This window comes from Embiotoca jacksoni, unplaced genomic scaffold, assembly GCF_022577435.1.
Source record: "Embiotoca jacksoni isolate LCO1_2020_lvr unplaced genomic scaffold, fEmbJac1.0.p SCAF_26, whole genome shotgun sequence".
Lineage (NCBI taxonomy): Eukaryota > Metazoa > Chordata > Actinopteri > Embiotocidae > Embiotoca > Embiotoca jacksoni.
In genome coordinates, this window is record NW_027185377.1 from 260,229 (window position 1) to 276,984 (window position 16,756).

Genomic DNA, 16,756 nt, shown 5'->3' on the forward strand with positions numbered 1-16,756 from the left:
TCCATCAGGTACTGCGGCGCTCTGGACGGCGTCCTCGCAGGTCACGTGACCGACGTCAGCAGCACAGCGCAGAAACGTCTCTTCCACCAGTTCCTGTCTCTGTCCATGAGCAGCGGGAAGTACCAGGTAGACCTGGACACGTCGGGCCGTCGGACCACATCTACATTCATTTGGGACGTGGACGTGGACTTGGGTCTCCGTGTTCCCGTCCTCCGTAACCCTGCCAACAGAAGGGAAGTCTGACTTTGTGTTTCTGTCGGTAGATTTTGGACTCGGACACGTCGCTGCTCCTCAGTCTGAAACACCCGCAGCCTTCCGTCCGAGTGTCGGCCGTGGAGCACCTGATGGACGTCGTCTCCAGCGGACAGGTGAAGGTTTACTTCTTACTGACGACTGGAAGAGATCTGAACAGCTTTTAACCACCTCATGGTCGTCTTCCTCCCCAGCAGCAGAGTTTGGACAAAGTCTTCCTGAGAGACGCCGTCGTGAACCGTCTGAAGGACGACGTGCCTGAAGTCGTAGCTGCCGCGCTCCGAGTACTCGAGGTGAGTGAGACGGAGGTCAAAGGTCATCGAGGAAGATGGCGGCTGTCGCTTTAAATCTCCGTGACGGTGTGTTCACTGTCGTCGGTGTTTTCCAGGTGCTGTTGGATGTTTTGGACCCCGAGGACACCGTGTCTTGTTTACTGTCTCTGCTGCACAGAGTGGATCTGTCGGGGCCTGAGCACTGGTCAGTGAAGTACTCGCGTCATAATTATTTTAATTAGAAAAGGGAAAAAAATCTAGGTGATTTTATTTTGATTATTGTATTTTTGTTTTATTTAGTTAATTTTTTTTACTTATCTATAATCATAAATATGTTGAATGTTTTAATAGAGTTTGTTGTTAATGTTGTTCATTATTTGATGTAATCGTGTTTCCCTCAGGCTGCCCGTCTCCACGGAGGCGGTGCGTTTACTGTCCGACCCACGGCTGGGAAAGACGGACGCCGAGCTGCAGCAGAGAACCGGATGGAGGCTGCTGCCCTTCCTAGTGATGACGTCGGCCCGGCCCGAGCTCGCCCGCTGCCTCGCCCGCTCCCCCTTCCTCGCCCAGCACCCCCTCACCCTCAACTGGGCTCAAGGTGCACTTCCTGTGGCTGTTTCACAATAAAAGCCTCCCACTGTGTTGACGTGTGTCAGACTGAAGATGTTGTTGTGCCGTCACAGAGCTGGATGAGGTGATGAAGAGCAGCTCTGAGGCCGACTTTGTGGACGTGGCCAACCAGCGTCTCGTCTCCACGGTGACCAGGAACCTGGCGAACATGGAGCACTTCTCCAAACGGGACGCGGTGAGCTTTTATTCTGGAGGAATGTGTCAGGGACGATCAGTGTGTGTCTGTGTGGGATCAGCTGACCTGTGTGTGTGTGTGTGTGTGTGTGTGTGTGTGTCCAATCAGCTGGAGAAGCTAGCCCTGCTGGTGGAGCAGCAGTTAGGCTCCGCCCCCAGAGATCGGGCCTCCTTCCTGCTGCTGACTCAGACTCTGCTGCTCGGCCTCGGAGACCTGAGCGAAACACAGCACCTGCTGACGGCTCAGAGAGTCTACACGCTGCTGGAGCGCCGCCTGCTGCTGGTCACCGGGGGCGACCGGGTCCAGGTGAGTAAAAGCGGTAACCACCGGGGGCAGCGTGGGTAATGTAATCGTCAGGCTGAGCTCGTCTCCGTGTTCCGACAGGAAGCCGAGCGTCCCGTCTGCGTGCCCTCCTCCCTCTCCGAGGCCGTCACGCTCTACCTGAGCAGGTCATGTGACCGGCCGGACCGAGAGTTTAGCTCCGCCCTCATCTGCCTGCTCAGAGACTTCATCTCGGCTCTGAGGTGTCACGACGCCTCCTTCAAAGGTAGAACCGCCCCGACGGAACGTGTGTGTGACAGAACCAGAATGTGTGTGTGTGACAGAACCAGAATGTGTGTGTGTGACAGAACCAGAACGTGTGTGTGTGACAGAACCAGAACGTGTGTGTGTGACAGAACCAGAACGTGTGTGTGACAGAACCAGAATGTGTGTGTGTGACAGAACCAGAACGTGTGTGTGACAGAACCAGAACGTGTGTGTCTGACAGATGCGGTGTGGTGGAACCCCGAGAAGCTGGACACCAACACCTGCTGCTACCTCGGGCTCATCGGCCGTCTGTTCAGCGTGGTGCTGAGCGGCGGCGCCGAGGGTCCGACGGCCGGCAGCTTCAGGGATCTGATGAAGCTGCTCGTCCAGGTGAGGTTCTGTTCTGTCTCCAGACCTGGTGGTGATCCGGAGGCTTTCGGGAAGAAGAGTCATTTTATTTTGAAATCTCCAGGTCCACCTGCGTGAGCCGGCGATGCTCTTCCGCTTCCTGTGCGTGATGTGGGGGTACGGTGGTAACCAGGGCGACCAACTGGACGTGAAGGTGGGCGCCGTCCTACAGACTCAGACGCTCTACATGGGCCGAGCGCTGCTGAGCGCCCAGACGAGCTCCACGCTGGACGAGCTGGCGGCCGCCGACTCACCTGGTGAGACAACAAAATCCTTTCAGAATAAAAGTCTTGCTGCGTTTTGAGTAACAGATCCTGAAAAAGTAAAATATCTTGCTTTATTTTATTTTAGTAAATTAAATCACATGATCGTGAATATTTCACATTTTAACATTCTTGTTTTCATCATTTTAAGGATTCAAATCAAACTTCAGAAACCCAGTTAGCTGCATTAAACCTTTATATTGTTTTATTTTGATGGATTAAAACTTGATATTTGTTTGTTTATTATATGAATATTATGATTAGTTTGAGTTGGTAAGAAGTTCAGATCCTCTCTGACTCCCAGATGTTTGCAGCTCTGATGAATCCTTACAAATGTTTGTGTTTCACAGAAGTTTCAAAATAAAACGTCTTCTGAAGTTGATTTATTTTTTGAAACTCTTTTCTCTCCGGCCGGTTTCCTGTCAGTCATCCCATCGCTGCTCTGCTGCCTCACGTCTCCGGTCAGGGAGGTCCGGAGGGCCGCCCTCGGCGCCCTGCAGAGCCTATCGGGAGCCAGCAGCTCTCCCTTCCAGCCAATCACAGAGCGGCTCCTGAAGACGTCGGAGGAGATCGTCGCCGACCCGTCGTACCTGAACACGGTGAGGTCTTCACACCTGAACTGTTTGCTTTTCTCTTGGATCCGTAGAGGTGTGTTTGTCCCTGGTGTTTGTCCCTGGTGTTTGTCCCTGGTGTTTGTCCCAGGTGTTTGTCCCAGGTGTTTGTCCCAGGTGTTTGTCCCTGGTGTTTGTCCCTGGTCTGACGTTCCTCTCCTGTTCCAGGTTCTGGGTGTTCTCCATGCTGAAGGATCTCCCGGTGGTGGATCCTCCCTGCAGCAGCTGCTGCGGAGCGTCCAGTCCTCGTGCTGTCCGGCCTACAGCGCCGCCGGGCTGCTGCGGGCGCTGAGCCTCGTCAACGGACCGGTAAGGACGGGAAGTCGTCATCGATCGATAATCGGCGATCGGTTCTGTCTTCATCTCTCTGTTCTCCTCTCAGTCCGTCCTCGCCGCCCTACTGCCGGTTCTGGACCGGCTCCTGGAGCAGAGCGGCCCAGACGCCCCCACCCTGCTGCGGGCCGAGGCCCAGCTCATGCAGCTGGTTCTGGGGAAGTTCAACGAGGCGTCGGCGCCGCTGCTGGCCAAAGACAAGAACTGTCTGGACCTGTTCCTCAGAGCTCTGAGGTTCAACACCCAGCAGCACCCCGACATCCCCAGCTGTCAGATCAGCGCTCTGGAACAGGTTTGGACCGCACCAGCATCACCTTAACCCGAGTTAACCCCCGAGTTAACCCCCGAGTTAACCCCCGAGTTAACCCCCGAGTTAACCCCCGAGTTAACCCCGAGTTAAACCAGCACATGTAACTGTTTACTGACGCTTCTCTTCGTCGTCTCAGATCACAAAGTCGTTCTTCTCGGCGCTCGGAGACGAGCAGGTTCAGCAGAAGCTGCTGTCGGCGATGTTCGACTTGCTGACGGAGAGCCGGAGCCCCCTGGTGGCCAACACCATCAGCAGCGCCTTCAAAGGGGTGAGACAGGACCTATCAGTGAGCCCCTGTGGTCCACCAGAGGGTCAGAGGTCACAGCTTTAACTTCCACATATTGATACCGGTGTTGATTATTAATCGAGTGATGATGCATCAACAGATCGCCGTCGATGGCCAGCTGGTGGCCAACGAGCTCGCTCCTCCACAAACACCCAATGTCAACGTGACGGTGCAGCAAACACGCCGCAGCAAGATGGCGCCGAGGTATTTACAGCCTGATGGTGGTTGTAGTTCTGAACGTGTCCTGATGGTGGCGCTGTAAGTGGTGTGAGAATGTACAGAATGATGTGGTTTTGTTCACTGTGATCAGGAAGCCTCAGGACAGCGGCGCCGTGGGTCCAGAAGGGGGCGCCGTGCCGTGGCAACGGGTCACTCTGATCCTGGAGCTGCTGCAGCACAAGAAGAAGCTGAAGAGAACCCAGACGTTGGTTCCGGTTCTGTTCGCTCTGCTGGCCAGGTAACATCACTAACAAACACCGGCCAGGTAACCAGGCGTTACCGTCGGGGGGGTCACACGGGTCGGATGATGAAGATGAGACTAGAAAACATCTAGTAACCACGGAAACACAAGAAGACAAACAGGAAGTGAACAAAGTCTTAAATCGGGCAAAATGTGAATGAAGTCTGGTGCTGGGAAGATTTTTACAGAAACATTTGAGATGTTGCATAAAAAGGATCTGATTCTGGTTTGTGTGTGTGTGTGTGTGTGTGTGTGTGTGTGTGTGTGTGTGTGTGTGTGTGTGTGTGTGTGTGTGTGTGTGTGTTGTCAGGACTCTGGAGCCGTCGTCCGGTAACCTCACCAACATGGAGTACACCAAGCAGCTGCTGCTCAGCTGTCTGCTCAACATCTGCAACAAACTGTCTGCAGGTGAGTTCACTGGAGGACACGTCTCATCGGGGACACGTCTCATGTCCTCCAGAGTCTCTGACTGTCTTCTGTCTCCGTCCTCAGACGTCCTCGATGAGGAAAAGTTCAGCGTTGAACTCGTTGTTCAAGTCGTCCGATCGTCCGACGTTCCTCAAACGCATCATCACGCTCTGCTGTTGCTGGGAACCGTCGCCGCCATCTTCCCCGTGAGACTCCGCCTCTTCTTCACCTGTCACAGCTCCTCCTCCTCTTCATCACTCTGCTAACCTCCTTCCTCCTCCCTCCTCTTCCTCTTCCTCCTCCTCCTGCAGGAGAAGGTCCTCCACAACATCATGCCCATTTTCACCTTCATGGGGGCGACGGTTCTTCGTCTGGACGACGTTTACAGTTTCCGAGTCATCGATCAGACGGTGAAGATGGTCGTACCTGCTCTCATCCAGGTGAGACGTCTGATTGGTCGGGCACAGGGAAGAGGCGGAGTTAAAGTTCAAGGAGTCGTAGAATAAAGTGTAAAGTCTAAAAACTCCTCCTCCTCCTCCATCAGGCCCACCAGCTCCCCGACGGCTCCTCCTCCTCTCACATGGTCGCCGTGGTAACGAGGATCCTGCACGTGTTTGCCGACGCGCTGCCTCACGTTCCTGACCACCGGCGACTTCCCATCCTCAGCCAGCTGATGACCACGCTGGGCCCCGCCCACTTCCTCTGGGTCCTAATGCTCCTACTGTTCAAGCTGCACGCAACGCAGACCTGCAGCTCCGCCAGCGAGAAGGCAAGTTTGTTTGTTTGTTTGTTTGTTTGTCCTCGGTGTGTTTCTCCACGTGCTTTCTGTCCTCTACATATACGTCTGTAACTTTTTATTTGTTTCCTGCTGATGACACAAATCCCTCTGGACGAATCGTACGAGATCCTTCAGACAACCAGGAAGTGAAACCGCGTCTCCGTCAGACGTGTGCTGGACTTAATGTTTAGTGTGTATATCTAGTGTGTGTATATCTAGTGTGTGTATGTCTAGTGTGTGTATATCTAGTGTGTGTATATCTAGTGTGTGTATGTCTAGTGTGTGTATATCTAGTGTGTGTGTGTATATCTAGTGTGTGTATGTCTAGTGTGTGTATATCTAGTGTGTGTATATCTAGTGTGTGTATGTCTAGTGTGTGTATGTCTAGTGTGTGTATATCTAGTGTGTGTATATCTAGTGTGTGTATGTCTAGTGTGTGTATGTCTAGTGTGTGTATGTCTAGTGTGTGTATCTAGTGTGTGTATGTCTAGTGTGTGTATATCTAGTGTGTGTGTGTATATCTAGTGTGTGTATGTCTAGTGTGTGTATATCTAGTGTGTGTATATCTAGTGTGTGTATGTCTAGTGTGTGTATGTCTAGTGTGTGTATATCTAGTGTGTGTATGTCTAGTGTGTGTATGTCTAGTGTGTGTATGTCTAGTGTGTGTATATCTAGTGTGTGTATGTCTAGTGTGTGTATGTCTAGTGTGTGTATCTAGTGTGTGTATATCTAGTGTGTGTGTGTATATCTAGTGTGTGTATGTCTAGTGTGTGTATATCTAGTGTGTGTATATCTAGTGTGTGTATGTCTAGTGTGTGTATATCTAGTGTGTGTATGTCTAGTGTGTGTATGTCTAGTGTGTGTATCTAGTGTGTGTATATCTAGTGTGTGTATCTAGTGTGTGTATATCTAGTGTGTGTATATCTAGTGTGTGTATATCTAGTGTGTGTATATCTAGTGTGTGTATGTCTAGTGTGTGTATGTCTAGTGTGTGTATGTCTAGTGTGTGTATGTCTAGTGTGTATGTCTAGTGTGTGTATATCTAGTGTGTGTATGTCTAGTGTGTGTATATCTAGTGTGTGTATGTCTAGTGTGTGTATGTCTAGTGTGTGTATGTCTGGTGTGTGTATGTCTAGTGTGTGTATATCTAGTGTGTGTATGTCTAGTGTGTGTATATCTAGTGTGTGTATGTCTAGTGTGTGTATGTCTAGTGTGTGTATGTCTAGTGTGTGTATGTCTGGTGTGTGTATGTCTAGTGTGTGTATGTCTGGTGTGTGTATCTAGTGTGTGTATGTCTAGTGTGTGTATGTCTAGTGTGTGTATATCTAGTGTGTGTATGTCTAGTGTGTGTATGTCTAGTGTGTGTATCTAGTGTGTGTATGTCTAGTGTGTGTATGTCTGGTGTGTGTATGTCTAGTGTGTGTATGTCTGGTGTGTGTATATCTAGTGTGTGTGTGTCTAGTGTGTGTCTAGTGTGTGTATGTCTAGTGTGTGTATGTCTAGTGTGTGTATGTCTAGTGTGTGTATATCTAGTGTGTGTATGTCTAGTGTGTGTATGTCTAGTGTGTGTATGTCTAGTGTGTGTATATCTAGTGTGTGTATGTCTAGTGTGTGTATGTCTAGTGTGTGTATGTCTAGTGTGTGTATGTCTAGTGTGTGTATGTCTGGTGTGTGTATGTCTAGTGTGTGTATGTCTGGTGTGTGTATGTCTAGTGTGTGTATGTCTAGTGTGTGTATATCTAGTGTGTGTGTGTCTAGTGTGTGTCTAGTGTTTGTATGTCTAGTGTGTGTATGTCTAATGTGTGTATGTCTAGTGTGTGTATGTCTAGTGTGTGTATGTCTAGTGTGTGTATGTCTAGTGTGTGTATATCTAGTGTGTGTATGTCTAGTGTGTATGTCTAGTGTGTGTATCTAGTGTGTGTATGTCTAGGGTGTATATCTAGTGTGTGTGTATCTAGTGTGTGTATGTCTAGTGTGTGTGTATCTAGTGTGTGTGTATTTAGTGTGTGTGTATTTAGTGTGTGTGTATATCTAGTGTGTGTATATCTAGTGTGTGTATATCTAGTGTGTATATATCTAGTGTGTGTATCTAGTGTGTGTGTATCTAGTGTGTGTATATCTAGTGTGTGTATATCTAGTGTGTGTATGTCTAGTGTGTGTATATCTAGTGTGTGTATGTCTAGTGTGTGTATGTCTAGTGTGTGTGTATCTAGTGTGTGTGTATCGAGTGTGTGTGTATCGAGTGTGTGTGTATCGAGTGTGTGTATCTAGTGTGTGTGTATCTAGTGTGTGTGTATCTAGTGTGTGTGTATCGAGTGTGTGTGTATCGAGTGTGTGTGTATCTAGTGTGTGTATATCTAGTGTGTGTATGTCTAGTGTGTGTATGTCTAGTGTGTGTATGTCAAGTGTGTGTATGTCAAGTGTGTGTATGTCAAGTGTGTGTATATCTAGTGTGTGTATATCTAGTGTGTGTATGTCTAGTGTGTGTATATCTAGTGTGTGTGTATCGAGTGTGTGTGTATATCTAGTGTGTATGTCTAGTGTGTGTATATCTAGTGTGTATGTCTAGTGTGTGTATGTCTAGTGTGTGTATGTCTAGTGTGTGTATGTCTAGTGTGTGTATGTCTAGTGTGTGTGTATCTAGTGTGTGTGTATCTAGTGTGTGTATATCTAGTGTGTGTATGTCTAGTGTGTGTATGTCTAGTGTGTGTATGTCTAGTGTGTGTATGTCTAGTGTGTGTGTATCGAGTGTGTGTATCGAGTGTGTGTGTATCTAGTGTGTGTATATCTAGTGTGTATGTCTAGTGTGTGTGTATCTAGTGTGTGTGTATCTAGTGTGTGTGTATCTAGTGTGTGTATATCTAGTGTGTGTGTATCGAGTGTGTGTATCGAGTGTGTGTGTATCTAGTGTGTGTATATCTAGTGTGTATGTCTAGTGTGTGTGTATCTAGTGTGTGTGTATCTAGTGTGTGTGTATCTAGTGTGTGTATCTAGTGTGTGTGTATCTAGTGTGTATATCGAGTGTGTACTTCTGCCTGTTTGGTTTTATATTTGGTGTGTACAAAACAAAACAGGCAGGAAATCCACTAAATATTCAAAACAAGAGTTCTGCCTGTTTTGTTCTTGTATGCAGTGTGTATTTTCTGCCTGTTTTGTGTACTTGTGTATTAATTGATGTAATTTGTGTGCGTCTGCAGGACGCGGCTCTGGAGAGAGACGTGGACTTCTGGATTTCGGTGTGTTGTGAGTTCGATGTTTGCGACCAGCTCGTCTCGCTCATCAACATCTTGAACTTCCTGCTGCAGCTGCCGGACGACAAAGACGACGGTGAGACAACCTTTCACAATAAAGCTGCAGACCTTCAAAATAAAGCTCACAGAGACGGTTCAACTCGAGCGTCTTTCCTCGACAGTTTCGGTGAAGCGCTCGGTCGTCCGTCGAGGAGCCAAGAAGAAGGAGGAGGAGAAGGGGGAGGAGCTTATCTTCAGCGTGGAGGCTCACAGCAGCAAAGAGCTGCGACACTTCAAGTTCCTCTGCGTGTCCTTCATGGTGCAGCTGCTCGGCTCGGCCGGCTTCATTGGAAAGGTCCAACAATCACTAATCATCAATAATATAAAAAAAAGAAAATCACTGATAATCAATGATAATAACTAATAATCAATCATCACAGTTATTTCATCATTAATAAATCATATTTATCTGCAGCTGAGAGCGAAACATAAAAAACCTACGTAACCATCCAGGTGTGTTTCTTGTGTATCAGGTTGCCGACGGCGATGACGATGTGGACACGTCTCTTCAGCCACTGCAGCAGAGGTGTGTTCGATGACATCATCTGTAACGTGTCAGGAGCAGGTGATCATGTGATCATGTGATCAGGTGACCATGTGACCATGTGACTAGGTGATCATGTGACCAGGTGATCATGTGACCATGTGATCATGTGACCAGGTGATCATGTGACCATGTGATCATGTGAACAGGTGACCATGTGATCATGTGACCAGGTGATCATGTGACCAGGTGATCATGTGACTAGGTGATCATGTGACCATGTGACCAGGTGATCATGTGACCATGTGATCATGTGAACATGTGACCATGTGACTAGGTGATCATGTGATCAGGTGACCATGTGAACATGTGACCATGTGACTAGGTGATCATGTGACCATGTGATCATGTGACCATGTGATCATGTGAACATGTGACCAGGTGATCATGTGATCATGTGATCAGGTGACCATGTGATCAGGTGACCATGTGATCATGTGATCAGGTGATCATGTGAACATGTGACCAGGTGATCATGTGATCATGTGACCAGGTGATCATGTGACCAGGTGATCATGTGATCAGGTGACCATGTGATCAGGTGACCATGTGATCATGTGATCAGGTGACCATGTGATCAGGTGATCATGTGAACATGTGACCAGGTGATCATGTGACCATGTGATCATGTGACCATGTGACCAGGTAACCAGGTGATCATGTGACCAGGTGATCATGTGATCATGTGACCAGGTGATCATGTGACCATGTGACCAGGTAACCAGGTGATCATGTGACCAGGTGATCATGTGACCATGTGACCAGGTGATCATGTGACCATGTGACCAGGTGATCATGTGATCATGTGACCAGGTGATCATGTGACCAGGTGATCATGTGACCATGTGACCAGGTAACCAGGTGATCATGTGACCATGTGACCAGGTGATCATGTGACCATGTGACCATGTGACCAGGTGATCATGTGACCAGGTGATCATGTGACCATGTGACCATGTGATCAGGTGATCAGGTGATCATGTGACCATGTGACCATGTGACCAGGTGATCATGTGATCATGTGACCAGGTGATCATGTGACCATGTGACCAGGTAACCAGGTGATCATGTGACCATGTGACCAGGTGATCATGTGACCATGTGACCAGGTGATCATGTGACCATGTGACCAGGTGATCATGTGACCATGTGACCAGGTAACCAGGTGATCATGTGACCAGGTGATCATGTGACCAGGTGATCATGTGACCATGTGACCAGGTAACCAGGTGATCATGTGACCAGGTGATCATGTGACCATGTGACCAGGTGATCATGTGACCATGTGACCAGGTGATCATGTGACCATGTGACCAGGTGATCATGTGACCATGTGACCATGTGACCAGGTGATCATGTGACCATGTGACCAGGTGATCATGTGACCATGTGACCAGGTGATCATGTGACCATGTGACCAGGTAACCAGGTGATCATGTGACCATGTGATCAGGTGATCATGTGACCATGTGATCATGTGACCATGTGATCATGTGACCATGTGACCAGGTAACCAGGTGATCATGTGACCATGTGATCAGGTGATCATGTGACCATGTGATCATGTGATCAGGTGATCATGTGACCATGTGACCAGGTGATCATGTGACCATGTGACCAGGTAACCAGGTGATCATGTGACCATGTGATCAGGTGATCATGTGACCATGTGATCATGTGACCAGGTGATCATGTGACCATGTGATCATGTGATCATGTGACCAGGTGACCATGTGACCATGTGACCATGTGATCAGGTGACCATGTGATCATGTGATCATGTGACCAGGTGACCATGTGATCATGTGACCATGTGATCAGGTGATCATGTGACCAGGTGATCATGTGACCATGTGATCATGTGACCAGGTGATCATGTGACCAGGTGATCATGTGACCATGTGACCAGGTGATCATGTGACCATGTGACCCTCCTTCCATGTGTTCCAGGTTGCTCGAGGAGATCCTTCGTTACATTCACAGCGTCGCTCGTTGCGTCGAGGAAAATGTCGACAAACCGACGGCGAAGTTTTGGCGAGTTTTGCTCAACAAGTCGTACGAAGTCCTCGACAAGGTTTCTGTCACTTTAATAAAAGAATCGACTTTATTTAAGATTCACAAACGGTGGAAACGAACCGTGTCCGTCTGCGCTTTGTCGTCCAGGTGAACGCGCTGCTGCCCGCCGACACCTTCGTCACGGTGACCAGGGGGCTGATGGGAAATCCGCTGGCGTCGGTTCGGAGGAAGTCGATGGAGCTGCTGAACAACAAACTGCAGCAGAGGACGCAGTGGGAGGAGCCTCAGGTACGGACACGCCCACTTTCTACTCACGCTTCACTGTAACGACGTAGAGAACGAAATATTTAAAGATGAAGAACGTTAGCTGACGGAAAGTTTTTATCTTCACGTAACTGAAATATACAAATTAGAACTTTCAAATTAAAACTCATGAAATACGACAGAATAACGTAATTTAGTGCAATAAAAGTTAACGGTGTGATTTACCCGAATATAATTTATGAACAAAGTTAATGTTACGCAAGTTTAACAGGACGTTGGTCAACTCGACGCTAGCTGACGCAGCGTTAGCTAGCGCGATGTTAGCTGGTGAACGCAAGTCAACGTCGAAGTTTAATTTAATGCAACATGTTTAACGTTCTTCATCGCTGCTTCACTTCCTGTTGGTCTCAGGTCGCGGCGCTCCTGCAGCTGACCGGCGACCTGCTGAGCATTGTGGGTAAAGGTCACAGTGAGGTCACGAAGGAGGCGGAGCCAGCCGTCAACCGGCAGACGGCTCTCTACGGCCTCAAGCTGCTCTGTCGCAGTTTTGGCTCCGACCACCGGGAGGCGTTCGTCCCCGTCCTGCTGCAGACGGTGGACGTCGTCATGGCGACGGACGAAGAGAAGAACGTGATGGGCAGCGCGCTGCTCTGCGTCGCCGAGGTGGTCGTTACGCTGAGAGCGCTCGCCATCCCGCAGCTACCGAGGTCAGATGTTTCCTCTTTGACTTCCTGTCTCGGTCCATGTTTCGTCTTTGACTTCCTGTCTCGGTCCATGTTTCCTCTTTGACTTCCTGTCTCGGTCCATGTTTTGTCTTTGACTTCCTGTCTCGGTCCATGTTTCCTCTTTGACTTCCTGTCTCGGTCCATGTTTCGTCTTTGACTTCCTGTCTCGGTCCATGTTTCCTCTTTGACTTCCTGTCTCGGTCCATGTTTCGTCTTTGACTTCCTGTCTCGGTCCATGTTTCGTCTTTGACTTCCTGTCTCGGTCCATGTTTCCTCTTTGACTTCCTGTCTCGGTCCATGTTTCGTCTTTGACTTCCTGTCTCGGTCCATGTTTCCTCTTTGACTTCCTGTCTCGGTCCATGTTTCGTCTTTGACTTCCTGTCTCGGTCCATGTTTCCTCTTTGACTTCCTGTCTCGGTCCATGTTTCCTCTTTGACTTCCTGTCTTCCTGTAGGTTGATGCCAGCGGTTCTGCACGCGCTCACTAACAGGAAGGAGCTGCTGACCAATCAGATCTACCTGCTGAGCGCCGTCACCGCCCTGCAGAGAGTCACCGAGACGCTGCCGCACTTCATCAGCCCGTTCCTGCAGGACACCGTCATACAGGTGAGACGCTGCGTCATGTGTGTAGCGTGTTGAGCGTCATGTGTGTAGCGTGTTGAGCGTCATGTGTGTAGCGTGTTGAGCGTCATGTGTGTAGCGTGTTGAGCGTCATGTGTGTAGCGTGTTGAGCGTCATGCTTCCTGTTCCTGCAGGTGTGTCGGCTGACTCGGCTGGTAGAGAGCACCTCCCCCTCCTCCTCCTCCTCCTCCGCCTCCACCCAGCTCTCCGTCCGCCTCGCCTCCCTGAGGAGCACCCTCGCCACCCGGCTGCCCCCCAGGGTCCTACTGCCCGCCCTCTGCAGGTGCTACAGCAGCATGGTGGTCAATAAGAAGGTGGGCGACGCCAACAGGTGTCATTCAGAGACCTGAAGTTAATAAACATTAATAAACAATTAAATTACAGTTAATAAACATTAAAAACCTTTCACATGCAGATTCACGATGTTTTAACACGACCGTCTGCAGCTGATTTGTTTTCACTCCGTAACATCTGAATCTTTGTTTTCTTTCTTTTGTTTCTGCTGAAATCTTTGAAAATAAGAAATGTTGCAAACGACTGATTATTTGTCTTCAAACAGGAAAAAAAGAATCAAAACTGAAGAAAGTTTCAGAAAGACGTGTCGGCAGTTTTAATGTATCTGTTTTAACATGTCAGACGGCGCCTGAAGGCTCCGCCCACAACCTGCCCCTTCAAAATAAAGTTCCAGGTCATCTTGTGAACTTTGATCACAAACGTTTCAGTCGATATTTTCACTCACAAATCTGAAATATTGGATAATTTTTACCAGTAAATAAACAAACAAACAAGTCTTATCTTTTTTATTTGTTTAATTCAGTTCTTTTAATCTCCTTTTAGATGAAGTTTTAGATTTATTGCAGAAACCTTCCTTCATGTGTTTCCTCTAACGAGCCAGTTGCCCTGCAGGACCAGCTGGTGGCGCTGATGAGCATCCTGCAGGAACACATCGCTCACATGGACAAAGACCTCCTCGGCCTCCACCAATCAGAGCTCAGCACCTTCTTCCTCACCGCCCTCGACTTCCGCGCGCAGCACTGTCAGGTCTGCCGTTCGTAAACAAACAAACAAACAAACAAACAAACGGTTTAGTGTTCCGTTTTAAATCTGCATGTTCTGATGTTTATTTTTTGTGGTCGTCAGGGCGACATGGAGAAGACGTCGCGGATCGAAGGCTGCGTGATCGACTGTCTGGTCGCCATGGTGATGAAACTGTCGGAGGTCACCTTCAGGCCGCTCTTCTTCAAGGTAACGTCGCTGCGCCGGACGCTCGTCGTCATGACGACGCTGAGATCAGACGGTAACTGATGTTTGTTTGTTTGTTTGTTTGTTTTTCCCGCAGCTGTTCGACTGGAGTAAATCCGACAGCAGCGAGCGTCTGCTGACGTTCTTCCGTCTGTGCGACCGCGTCGCCGAGCGGCTCAAAGGACTCTTCGTCCTGTTCGCTGGAAATCTGGTGAAACCGTTGGCAGATCTGCTGACGCGGATAAACGACTCCAAGACAGGTTTTATTATTATTTACATGTTCTGATTTATTTTATTCTGTTTTTAAAATGTCTTTTATTGTAATTCATTTTAATGTTATTGTATTTTAGGTTTTAATTTGATTTGTTTCAAAGTTGTACTTTACGCTTTTATCCAAAGACTTTAGAAACATTTTTAAACATTTTGTGGTTTTTAAATGTCTATTTGACTATTTTCACTTTTAGTTTTTGACTCACTTTTTTCTATTTTTATCAATTTAAACTTGTAATATTGAAAGTTTTAATAAAATTGATTTAATTTTAATCCGTTATTTTACTTTACATTCAATTTTTTCTAATTGTTTTGTTTACCGTCTTTATTTTTAGGATTTATTCGGTATTGTTTTCAGCATGTAGAAGTATTGCTTCCTGGTCAGCTGATCGATGACTCTCTTCCTGTCAGACGAGCTTTTCCCTGTTAGTGATGTCGGCGTGGAGAAGACGTGTCTGTTGCTGCGCTTCGTCCTCGACGGGCTGCAGAAGATCTTCCTGTTCGACACGCAGCGCTTCCTGAGCCGAGAGCGAGCCGACGTCCTGCTGACGCCGCTGGTCGACCAGGTGAGACGCCGCCGGGCTCCGGGACGGGGTTGTGTTTGTGGGGAATCTCCGGACTGACCGCTGACTCTGTTGTGATGCAGCTGGAGAACCGGGTCGGGGGGGAGGGGGTGTACCGGCAGAGGGTGACCCAGCACCTGGTGCCCTGCGTGGGGCAGTTCTCCGTCGCGCTGGCCGACGACTCGCAGTGGAAAACGCTGAACTACCAGATCCTGCTGAAGACGCGGCACGCCGACGCCAAGGTGAGGAGCTCTCTGCCCCGGGCAGAAACACCGTTTATCATCTCATTTATTTATGTCTTTCCCTATTATTGTATATTTTACACATTTCATGTCTGTTTAATGAAATCTGATTTATTTATTATTGGACTCATTAACATTCTGTATTTAAAAAATCTTCAGGTTTTTTAATGAAATCCAAAATTTACAGTTTGTTTATGAGGTGGTTTTAAAAATACAAATATTTGTATGTAGTTTTAGAGTTGATTGATTAAATGGTTCATTAACACCTCCTTCATCATCCTCCTCCTCCTCCTCAGGTCCGGTTCTCCTCCCTCTTGATGCTGAATGAGCTGGCGTCCAAACTGAAGGAGAACTACGTGGTTCTGCTGCCGGAGACGATCCCGTTCCTGGCTGAACTCATGGAGGGTGAGAACACACACACACACACACACACACACACACACACACACATTGACACATACACACACACACACACACACACACACACACACACACACACACACACACACACACACACATTGACACATACACACACACACACATTGACACATACACACACACACACATTGACACATACACACACACACATTGACACATACACACACACACACACACACGTTAACACACACACACACACACACAGACAAACACACACTCACGCACACACACGCACGTTAACACACGTTAACACACACACACACACGTTAACACACACACACACACACGTTAACACACACACACACGTACGTTAACACACACACGTTAACACACACACACACACACACGTTAACACACACACACACACGTTAACACACACACGTTAACACACTGACGAGGGTGCGTTTGTTTTCCAGATGAGTGTGAGGAGGTGGAGCAGCAGGTCCAGAAGGTCGTCCAGGAGATGGAGAACATCCTGGGAGAACCGCTGCAGAGCTACTTCTAGAAAATACACACAACGTACACACAAATACACACAACGTACACACACAGCTGTTGTGAAGAAAACACATTTCATCTGATCGATCTGATGAGTTTGTATTTTGTTTTCTGATGTCGGAAATAAATTTTGTTTAAAAAAGTGAAACGTCTGAATTGATTTCATGTTTTTATTTTGTTCTTCATAAACTGACGACGGTTTGACGTCCGTCTTCTCGCTGTTAAACGTTCACGTGGTGAAGACGACAGAATAAAACCATCAGACCTTCAATGAGCTGCAACGAGACTTCGTTCTCACGTCATTTTCTTCGTCGCTCGCTGGATTCTTTC

General features: G+C 48.1%; 1 protein-coding gene across 1 annotated transcript in view; it reads left to right on the top strand.

The window, feature by feature from the left end:
* The window catches only part of heatr1 (HEAT repeat containing 1), a 20,814-nt gene extending 4,240 nt beyond the window's left edge, over window positions 1-16,574 (top strand). Inside the window, exons 11-45 of the mRNA XM_069159885.1 lie at window positions 9-126; window positions 264-368; window positions 447-545; window positions 641-729; window positions 926-1,122; window positions 1,208-1,329; window positions 1,438-1,635; window positions 1,714-1,876; window positions 2,099-2,247; window positions 2,330-2,522; window positions 2,955-3,127; window positions 3,308-3,448; window positions 3,522-3,764; window positions 3,919-4,050; window positions 4,169-4,272; window positions 4,379-4,525; window positions 4,839-4,936; window positions 5,021-5,142; window positions 5,248-5,376; window positions 5,481-5,705; window positions 8,912-9,041; window positions 9,127-9,299; window positions 9,478-9,530; window positions 11,499-11,622; window positions 11,712-11,852; window positions 12,240-12,535; window positions 13,008-13,158; window positions 13,308-13,487; window positions 14,080-14,214; window positions 14,314-14,418; window positions 14,513-14,675; window positions 15,097-15,251; window positions 15,332-15,490; window positions 15,787-15,895; window positions 16,345-16,574. Coding sequence (XP_069015986.1) covers window positions 9-126; window positions 264-368; window positions 447-545; window positions 641-729; window positions 926-1,122; window positions 1,208-1,329; window positions 1,438-1,635; window positions 1,714-1,876; window positions 2,099-2,247; window positions 2,330-2,522; window positions 2,955-3,127; window positions 3,308-3,448; window positions 3,522-3,764; window positions 3,919-4,050; window positions 4,169-4,272; window positions 4,379-4,525; window positions 4,839-4,936; window positions 5,021-5,142; window positions 5,248-5,376; window positions 5,481-5,705; window positions 8,912-9,041; window positions 9,127-9,299; window positions 9,478-9,530; window positions 11,499-11,622; window positions 11,712-11,852; window positions 12,240-12,535; window positions 13,008-13,158; window positions 13,308-13,487; window positions 14,080-14,214; window positions 14,314-14,418; window positions 14,513-14,675; window positions 15,097-15,251; window positions 15,332-15,490; window positions 15,787-15,895; window positions 16,345-16,433 — 5,110 coding nt within the window. The 3' untranslated portion in view covers window positions 16,434-16,574. The remainder of the gene's footprint in view (window positions 1-8; window positions 127-263; window positions 369-446; window positions 546-640; window positions 730-925; window positions 1,123-1,207; window positions 1,330-1,437; window positions 1,636-1,713; window positions 1,877-2,098; window positions 2,248-2,329; window positions 2,523-2,954; window positions 3,128-3,307; window positions 3,449-3,521; window positions 3,765-3,918; window positions 4,051-4,168; window positions 4,273-4,378; window positions 4,526-4,838; window positions 4,937-5,020; window positions 5,143-5,247; window positions 5,377-5,480; window positions 5,706-8,911; window positions 9,042-9,126; window positions 9,300-9,477; window positions 9,531-11,498; window positions 11,623-11,711; window positions 11,853-12,239; window positions 12,536-13,007; window positions 13,159-13,307; window positions 13,488-14,079; window positions 14,215-14,313; window positions 14,419-14,512; window positions 14,676-15,096; window positions 15,252-15,331; window positions 15,491-15,786; window positions 15,896-16,344) is intronic.
* The last annotated feature ends 182 nt before the right edge of the window (window positions 16,575-16,756 follow it).